The sequence below is a fragment of the Oratosquilla oratoria genome, chromosome 38 (assembly GCF_046742065.1).
Source record: "Oratosquilla oratoria isolate Oo_2021 chromosome 38, ASM4674206v1, whole genome shotgun sequence".
Classification (NCBI taxonomy): domain Eukaryota; kingdom Metazoa; phylum Arthropoda; class Malacostraca; order Stomatopoda; family Squillidae; genus Oratosquilla; species Oratosquilla oratoria.
Genome location: NC_134814.1, coordinates 1,927,150 through 1,937,335, shown reverse-complemented (window position 1 = coordinate 1,937,335; position 10,186 = coordinate 1,927,150). Strand labels below are relative to the sequence as shown.

General features: G+C 41.5%; 1 protein-coding gene across 1 annotated transcript in view; it reads right to left on the bottom strand.

Annotated features, from left to right (window-relative positions):
- Positions 1–3,939: 3,939 nt before the first annotated feature.
- The window catches only part of LOC143019938 (uncharacterized), a 30,546-nt gene continuing 24,299 nt past the window's right edge, over positions 3,940–10,186 (bottom strand). Inside the window, exons 13-17 of the mRNA XM_076175929.1 lie at positions 9,782–9,982; positions 8,601–8,744; positions 7,087–7,235; positions 6,608–6,800; positions 3,940–4,781 (exon numbers count right to left, since the gene is read on the bottom strand). Coding sequence (XP_076032044.1) covers positions 4,651–4,781; positions 6,608–6,800; positions 7,087–7,235; positions 8,601–8,744; positions 9,782–9,982 — 818 coding nt within the window. The 3' untranslated portion in view covers positions 3,940–4,650. The remainder of the gene's footprint in view (positions 4,782–6,607; positions 6,801–7,086; positions 7,236–8,600; positions 8,745–9,781; positions 9,983–10,186) is intronic.

Genomic DNA, 10,186 nt, shown 5'->3' with positions numbered 1-10,186 from the left:
GTGGCTATAGCGTGGACACCGCCTCCTGCGTTCGTGTATATACAGTTCAGGACCACTGGCAAGGTTGAGATCCGGGCGTAATACCAACCCCCGTAAACCACGGGGGTGGGGGGGGGGATGGAGGACTATGATATAGTTAATTTCTGCCTCCCCGAGTACAGCGAAATAAAATCAAACCTTGATGTAATAGAAAAATCTCCATAAGGATAAACAAACTAGAACAAAGGAAATATGAGATGAATGAAAACGTTGTAAAGCAGATATTCTTTGAGAAAATCAATGAATATCAATGTACAAAGCAGAAGAGAAATATAAGGGCATTCACAACCACACGAAACAAGTTCCTTACATGATAAACAATAAAGTTATAAAGAAAACTGAACTATTTTAAATATCGTAACATAAAACTGATGTATGCCACACCGATATATGTCACACTTGAATACATGTGTAGGCCATGTTAACATGACCCTTTTGATATAAATGTCAATATTTTTCTTAATAAATAAATAAATAATATTACTGGTTGTCACCGTACGCTTTGAGCTAAATTTTCATCCTACTGCATTTGAATATATATTCATACCATCCTACACATGGTGTTTTTATTCTAGTGTTTGGTTTATATGCGAGGGATCATATTATGCTTTTGACAATTTGCCTAGAGCGTTTGAAATTCGTCTGTCATTTTCATCCTACTCTAACCAGTCATCCTTGTGTTTGAATTGTGGTCTTGGATCACGTACTGGACTCGTGATCGACAGCTATTTTCCTCCCGGAAGAGAGCTCAGAGCTCATATATGACCGATCTGTGGGTAATGCTGTGACCTTCACGCACACATGCCCAACTCCCCGCCCACGAGAGTTGGAGTAACGACTCGCAGCGCAGCGATACTGAAATTATTTCAGCCTTGGGCGGGGGGAATCGAACCCGGACCGCCGTAGTGTCAGCCGGGAACTCTACCAACTGCGTCATCAAGTCGTGCATGTGAGTGTGTATATGTGTATTACACTGACCATATGAAAAAATGTAGTAAAAAAAAATGAATTGGCAACTACGAAAGGAAAACAATGCATAAGCTTAGTAACATGAACAAGTGCATCTCATTTCAAATACTTCTATCTTAGAAAATATTCTAGCTGTCTAGGAGGGATAGTATCTAGTTACCTTAAACGTGTCCTCTAAGCGGTTCGTTAGTTGATGATACAATCAGTTTACAAAGCTTCGTGGTTCCACAAATTACTCTTTCTTCGTCACTATTGCCTCAGTCTTCTAACTTCACTGCTGCTGCACTAAACACACTAAAATAAACTTAGATAGTCTGATATGCCGACACATTTACTTTTTTGTTTAATAAAATCGAGAGAACACTTACACAAACTTCCAAACAAGACTTCTCAACAAACCAAATGATTGTCAGACAGCGGTTTTGAAAAAAGAAAGGTATGCCCGACGAGAACTTTCACTCTATTGGTCAATAGCAGCGACACGCTTCTCTGGTGACCAATCAGAGCGATTGATGTTCCTCGCTTCGAGTGCTGCTTTCAAACTAGCTTGACACCGAAATCTAGTTGTTATTTATGCTACGATTGGAAGGATAATTACGATCTGAATTCCTGACCGCTTGTTAACATCTTAGACACAATAACGATAGACAATTGATATTAGCTGATGAAAGATGAACGCGTATTGAGTAAAAGCGTGTATGTGCGTAAGCGCGCGCATGTGTATTGATGAGTTTGAAGTTTCATGGCAATTGGAACAGCTCTGTTACAGCGACTCAAACACCAGATTGTTTGACGCTTCCCACTAATTGAGGGGGCTACTGAACGCCATGTACAGGGAATTCAAATTGATAGTCGTGGATCTTGTTCTATACATTTCCCTGTGGTAATTATTATTGGGAATATTAGTGCTTACCTCGGTTCGAGAACTTTCGCTCGAGGTGTTATTTTCTTTCAATTCAGGAACCTACACTGATACTTCGAACCACGCCTATCGTAACTTTAAATATGATATGATTAAACTCCCCTTCCTTTTATTTATTAAATCTATGAAGTAATTTTGGTTTGATAAATCAGGAAACTTTGAGAAATAATTAAAGTAAAATTTAACCCGTGGCTTCAAGTTTTTTTTTTCGAACACGTAAGAGTCCTGCCGAATACGACTACTATCGTCGGGTCAAAGTCAGATCACCCAGAGCTCTGGTTCCTGATAGACCAATTTTGAAATCAACGGCAAGGGACTTTTTTACGCCTTCACATCAGAAGCCTTCAATCTCAACCTTATTTCAGACCCACTAGTCTGAGAACGCTATCAAGTAAGTTCTCAGACTATCTTGTATTCATTAAACCGTAATTACGATACCCCAATTTCATTGACTCTTATTCAGGAAAGCTATCCAGCAAGCGAGTGGAATTATGACAATTGCACAGCTTTGCCAAAGGCTCGAGACCTAACCTTATACTACTGTGATCTTTGTAATCGTGGCGGCACACTTGGCAATTCTTGCTTTTGCTATTTCGTTGAAGTAGAAACGACTTCGGTTATGATCTTTTGTTTTTCAAATTTCCAAATGCCAGATGCAGTAAGTAGCTGACTGACGAACAGAGAGAAGTTATACCTACGAGTATACGAATGTTGGATACTTTGTTGAGATGTTCTTACGTCTAGAATATTGTAACCGAAGTCGTTTCTGCTCAAATGAAATAGCAAAAGAAAGTAGCATGCTAGCCTAGTGTAACGCCACCGTTAACCCCGTGACTTTACTTTTCCAACTTTACCATAATGACCTTGCAATATTTACCATTTTTATCACCCTAGCCTTATCATCGTAACTTTACCATCGCGAATTTACTATTGCAAATTTATCTTTACACCTTTCCGATCGACTGTCATCTCTAATTTTAACACCATTACAATTTTTTCGTATTTTGTATTTTGTATTTTACCATCGTAAAATTACGACCGTTCTTTTATTATTGTGACATACTCGTACGGTAGTACCATTTCATTATAACGATTGCCCTCGGAGAATCATATATCGCTGGAAAAACTTCGTGTCAAACCAGACCCTTGAGATTCAGACTAAGTTACCTTCAGCATAATTCGTGAACGTCGGCTCCGGCTATATGGACATCATGTGGCGCGTTTCTTGTTGGTGATCCTATTCAGCGTTGTTTCCACAAGAGACAACACCTTGATGGAAGAGGAGACGAAATGAACGCCCGCAGAATTCATGACTGGGGTAAACTGTTTGACCTGTCGAGAGTTGTTTAGAGTGGATGGAAGGGTGTATGCATGAGAGCTTGCTCGGAGAGCCTGGCGACAACGTATTAATGAAGCAACGCGCTCCTTGGCGGATGCCCCCGATTGTTGACAATGGTGAAGCTTAAGGTTGTATTCCTATACCCTAACCTTCCTCACTGATCTTCTACAATCTGACCTTTATTATTCTGATTTCACCATCCTCACCTTTACCACCCTGAAATTGCTATCCTGAACTTTAACACCCTGACCTTTGTTACCTGAACATCACCATCCTGACCTTAATCACCCTGACCTTTACCATGACAACTTTTTCCACCCTGAAATGTAATCCCCTAAGCTGAATTTTACCACCCTAAACATTATCACCCTGATCTTTAATATCATGAGTTTTACCACGCTGAATATTATTATACCGACCTTTGTCATTCTTATTACCACACTGACCTTTTATCATCCTGAACTTTATCGCCATGAATTTTACCATCCTAACTTTTGACGCCTAGATCTTTGCCACCTCTAGTCGGGATTTTTAAAGACTGGGGGTTCGTTTTCAATTGAGTTGCGGTGGCGTTAATAACGGGTTTGAGAATTGGGTACCCCCATTCGAGTTTCTTAACGAGAAAGAAAGGATTCACTGTTTTTATGGGCAATAAGATAAAGACCAGGAATAATTTTCAGTGTTTTATTAATTTTTACGTCTGTTCGTACAAATAATCACAACTAATGATAATTATTGCCTTGAGTTTCTCTGGTTGGGAACCTGTTGTCCCACAGTAGCCAGCAAGTGTCCTCAGGCCCCCTTCCCCCACAGGAAAATTGTTAGTAGCATTCAACTTTCACTCTTTCTATCTTGCTGCATTTTACATAGCAACTGGCTTGATTTGTACACACAAACACATACACACACACAAAGTAGACACAAAAATAGAAATATGAAGTTCAAGATATATTTTCAAAACATAGCCTGTTTATCATAAGAATGACTAATTACAACCTACACTAAAATATTTCACTTTATGCTAAATCTTAAATCTATATATTCACAAAATGTAATGGAGCTTTTGACGTATTTGGTCCTAAGTGTTCTAATTGGTATGGACGACTAGGAGAAGGTAATATTTAGAAGTCAACATTGAAATCGCTCAGACCTTAAGAAACAGAACATGATGCATTTCAATAAATAAGCTACAATTAACTTTTTTTTAAAGGTAAAGAAAAAGTGACTATCTTTTGGCCCTGTGTGTTAGAAATTGTGAATAAGAAAAGAGGAGAGAAAATGCTTTGGTCTAACGCAGCTAACACCCAAAGTGAACTTTCCACAAAATAGTTTCAAGGACAAAGGCACGTGTTTCCGGTAGAACTTCATTCCGGCTTAAACTTTAGCTCCTGAAGGTATGGAAGGCCATGGCTGCCAGTAGTAGCAGTATGGAAGGCAGAAGAGCGCTGGAACCACAAATCATTCCTTCGTGTTTCATAGTGTACTCGACTTGGTTTGGGTACTCGCATTCCTCTGAAAAAAACACACACACACAAATGAATAAAAGAAAAAAGATCAGCCAATCAATTAATCCGTTGCCTCTGGTCTGTCTTGTAGAAGACCTGCGGCTTTCAGTACAATACAAGTCAGGAAGGATACATTGTGTCGTCATCTACGAGTAGGCAATATTAGTGTCAGGCATTCTGTATCCTCTGTGTGGTACTTACATCTGGGGCAGTTTAAATCTATTGCCAGACCTATTCTGTGTTGGTACTGTTTTAATTATGGATGGTGTCCTTAACGTAGGCGTGCATGTGTGATTCTTGTCAGGTATGGGATTCTTTATTCTATGGGGGCTTATGTCTAACTTGTTGTAGAAGTACTAAGTTTGGTGATTTGTCTTTGTTAGGCAGTTGTCCTCATTGGCATACGCTCCGGTTCAATCGGCGCCCAAAACGTGAACTCGTGTAAGATGAGCGGGCTTGCGTACCCAAAAGGAGCAATCCACCAGCCGCTAATCAGCACACAGGCTGACTCGAACCTCTCTCGCGGGTGTGTAAGGGCCGGCGGAACCCGTCAGAAGCAGTCAACACACTGGAGCCCGATTCAACGCCTTGGAGCCCGATTCAACGCCTTGGAGCCCGATTCAACGCCTTGGAGCCCGACTTAATGCCTCGGAACCCTACTAACTGTCTCCTAGCTCAAAGCAGAGCATGTACACCTCTCCGAGTAGCCATTTCTCTCGCCACCTCCCGGAGCCGCAGTGATCGTCTGGCACCTCTCTCGACTTGCCGACACGTGGATATCGAGCCTAACAATCTCCTCCGCAACCGAAACAACAGGGCAGGACTCGCAGTAATGGGTATAAGCTGGACAAATTTAGATTTAAGAAGGAAATAGGCAAGAATTGGTTTACTAATAGGGTGGTCGATGAATGGAATAAACTTAGTAACCATGTAGTAAGGGCTGAAACTATCAGTTGTTTTGAAAAAAACGATTAGACAACTTTATGGATGGGGATTACAGGTGGTGATGGATACGGAGCTGCCTAGTGTAGGCCTTATGGTCTCTTGCAGTCTCCTTTATTCTTATGTTATGTTCTTATGAAACTATCAGTCTCTCCCTTCGTACCTGGAGCTACCAGTCGTTCTCCTTCGTGGAATCTTCTCAGTGAAGTGTGTGTAAGTTGGGGATTTGTTCAAGTATTATGTCCTCTCTTTGATTTGCAGTTTGCGTTGAACCATATTGGATGATGTACGTTCAGATTACCTGACTATGTGTGGTTCATTAATAAGTTCAGTGGTTGGAGCCGAGGGATGAAGCCTCGTGGGGTTGCTGTAGTTGGTGGGATGTATATCTTTGTGATAGGGTAGGCTATTTTTTTTTCTTGTGTGTATTTAGATTGTCATCATTTCAGTTACGGTATCTGTAAGTGATTGCCTGGTATATCTCGTTTCGTTTTAGAGGGTATGTTGTTGTGCATTTGAGGTATGAGTCTACCTTGGTGTCTTGTGTTGTCTTCTCTTTATAAATAAAACATAAAAGTGAAATAGCAAGAGTTAAGGTTCTGAAGCACATTTTGAGTAAAATAGTATGCTAATGTGGGATAACCGATTGATAACACTAACATTGAAATAACTTGCACTATTCAGCTTGAATTCACTCGGCAATTTTACTCTCTGGGGTGAACATAGTAGTATGGCGTTGGCTAGAATGATATCTCAACGTGATAAAAAGGATGAGAGCGTGTTTGGTTCAAGAGAGCCTTGGTTCAAATCGCCCTTTCTCTGAGGAGAATCACCTTAGTGAAGAGATCAACGTCACAAGATCACGTGAAGGAGACGGGAAAACGGACTTACCATCTGTGCACGAATATCCCGAGCTTAGAGAGGTAACACCCAGGTAGATGTTTCTGCAAGATGACATGTAGCCGTCGCAGAGATTCCAATATTCAAAGTCCGTAGGCGCGTCCTTGCAGTTCGTCTCGTCTGCGCCTTCCACGGGATTCATGTTAGTTCGACTGCCGCACACACGAATGTTGCTGTCGCCGAACTGTCGTGAAAGGAAGACGATTAGGATCTTAAGGAGTGTGGGATCCCTCACCCCCATTCCAAGGGAGGGAGCACAAAAGTTTAAGCTGTTAAACGGCATAGGAGGACTACTGGGTCGTGAGTTGGTCGAGTCAGATTTGGTTAAGTAAACTCATGTTGGGTCAACTTATGATAGGCTTGGTAACGAATTCCGAGAATTTTTTAAACTTGCCCCACAACCCAACCCAACATTGAAAGACGCTCTTCCTGCCTCTAGGGTTGTTTAGAGGTTGACGCGGGGTACTTACCGTCAGCTTAAGGTAATCGCTTGTGAAAAAGTTGTATGGGTTGATGATCATGAATGTTGTCCGGTTTGGAGACAAATAGTTCTTGTATTCGTGGCCTGATTCCCGGTGTTCAGAATCCTTGCACGACGGGTAGATGAACACCGACGGAACTGGGCGGAAGAAAACGGAATGTGGTCAACCCTTTTTTAGAAGAAAACGGGATGCAACTAGCTCTTGAAAGAAAATGGGAGGTGGTTTATAAGAAGAGGACGGGATGCAGCCAATCCTTGAGAAAACGGGATGCAGTTACCCCCATGAGAAGAAAAATGGAACCAGTCTATGAGACGCTGAGTGCGAGAGAGACTTGGGAGTTCTAGTGAGTCCTGCCCTTAAATCCAGGAAACAGTGCATTAGCACCAGGAATAAAGCTAACGGAGCATTAGGTTTCATTGCTAGGACGGTTACGAATAGAAGTGCAGAGGTAATTATCAAACTCTATCTAGCGTTAATTAGACTCATCCTTGACTATGCAGTACATTTTTGGTTTCCGTCTTATAGAGTGGACACCAATTCACTAGAATTAGTACAAAGGAGAATGACCAAAGTGATACATGGGCTCAGAAATTTACCTTACGAAGAGAGGCTGAGGCACCTTAACTTACATTCTCTAGAAAGACGCAGAGTGCGGGGTGATCTAATAGAGGTATTCAAGTGGATCAAATGCTTCAACAAGGGTGACGCAAACTAGGTCATCATATTAAAACAACAGGGCAGGATCCATAGTAATGGGTTTAGATTGGACAAATTTAGATTTAAGAAGGAAATAAGAAAGGATTGGTTTACTAATAGGTTGGTCAACGAATAGACTTAGTAGCCATGTAGTGAATGCTGAAACTATCGGTTGTTTTAAGAAACGGTTAGACAACTTTATGGATGGGGATGACAGGTGGTAATGGACATGGAAGTGCCTAGTGTAGGCCTTATGGTCTCTTGCAGTCTCCTTCATTCTTATGTTCTAATGAAAAGAAAGCCTTGTGATTTTTTTTGTTCCTGGACAAAATCCAGCTCCTGAGGCGCATCACTTCGTCTTGAAGAAGAAACTAGGGAATTCCGAAACACCGGAAACCATCAGGAACTTATTAGCAGTCTCAACAATAAAGACAAGGAAATTGTGCGTTATATAGAGAATACTCAATAAAATAAGGTTTCAATCTTGTTTGCCAAAACAAATGTATAAGCCAATAGCAGTGGAAAAGTTAATGGAAATAGTCAATAGTTTGAATCTTTTTTCACTGTGAAGTGTGAGAGGGAGGGAATTCCCCTTAACTTAAGAAAAAAAAAAAAAAAAAAAAAAAAAAAAAAAAATATATATATATATATATATATATATGTGTGTGTGTGTGTGTGTGTGTGTGTGTGTGTGTGTGTATACATATATAATAATACTTAAAAAATCTAGACCAAATAAACGGATTGTGAAGAGTTACGGAATGATTGGAATTTTGTTTAATACTTGGAAAGTTTAACCTTTTTACCTTGACAGATTCTTTTGGCCACCTCTCTGGCCATCTTCTCTGGCTTTTCGGTGAACGAAGACACGCTGAAGAAGTCTTTGTTTGGGTCAACCATATAGTCAATGTAGTTTCCCTTACTGCGACCCATCATAAGGATGTAAACATCTGCAATATGAAACAGAAGCTCAAGGAAAGGAATGGTAGGGGGGATGGGGGGAGAGAGAGAGAGAGAGAGAGAGAGAGAGAGAGAGAGAGAGATAGCAATGCTTGTTTCCTCGAGTTAGAATGACTGGAAACTCTCAACCTCACAATATTCGGCAGAAGTTCTTGCAGTCCAGCAGGTGTCTCCCGAGGCAGTGTCCTGTGCACAACTTTCTTCTTCTTGGTCAAGGTTGGGCCAAATCGGCGACCTGACGATTTTCGACAAAATTCATGGGTTATCTATTTATTTATTTATTTATCTATTTATCTATTTATTTATTTATTCATTTATTTATTTATCTATTTATTTATTAGTTTATTTTTTTTTTTGAGGGGGGTCATTTTGGTCACTTGTTCCGATTGTGCATCTCACTCACAGCTCGGGAGTCACTCGGTCTCATGCGGATTTTACTTGGACACCATTTAGGCTAAAGGTGAAGGCGTCCGAGGCGGGATCTTAAATGAAACTAATCCTCAAATTTGGCTGGGCCTCAAGCAACACGCCCTTGGGTCCAAGTTCCTCACATATACCTCGTAGTCCCCTCTGTTCGGTTCTCTCTCTAGGGAAAGTTTGGGCCAATTACTCCGATTGGCTCACCATCGCGCCCACAAGTCGAGGACCCCGGATGTGATGAGTGGTGTTGGTGGAGAGAGACAGGTTAAAGAACAATTACATGGAAGAAAGAAAGAAGAGAAAAGGCATAAAATAGTATAGGGAGAAGTACGTGGAAGAATACTGACAATAAAAATAAATCTAATGAAGAGTAATGATATTCTAGCCTTGCGTTATTTTGCTTCCAGCTCCATCTTAATGTCACTTTGTATCTGAGCATACTGCATCGAGGCTGGCCCCATTGTCTGACACTCGGTCCCAGAATAGCCAGACTAATGTTGAGTGGGTAGATGTATTTCGTCACCGATGGTCCTCCGGCGCTTTTGTCCTAAGGGACAATAATGTCGTACCTGAGTTTGCACAAGTTGGAACCCCGCCACACACGTACCTCTGAATGTGTACCTGAAGTTCTCGAGTCTTCTCTCAAACTCGTCCTGGTCACTAGGATTCGATCCGACGTACCAGAGGACGACTTGCGCATGCGCAGAGGCGGTTTCCGGCTTCTCTCTCAGCTCTTTGTAGACGCCATGATAGTAGGCCGTCAGCTCGTCGATCACGTCCAACATTCCCGCCCCAGAGCTTCCGGAAGCTGAAGTGGTAAAGAACTTGGTAAGAACCTGAACAAGAATAAGAAAAAAAATGTCATCTGCAGGACCATCGCCGGTCTGTCTATCCCCTGGAGAAAGATACAGCCTAAGTGTCTCACCTTGACACCTCTGGTCTCCACCAATGCGGAGGGGCTAGGAGCTCATGAATGTGAGAATCTAACAACTGCCCGGGTTCATTTCACGGG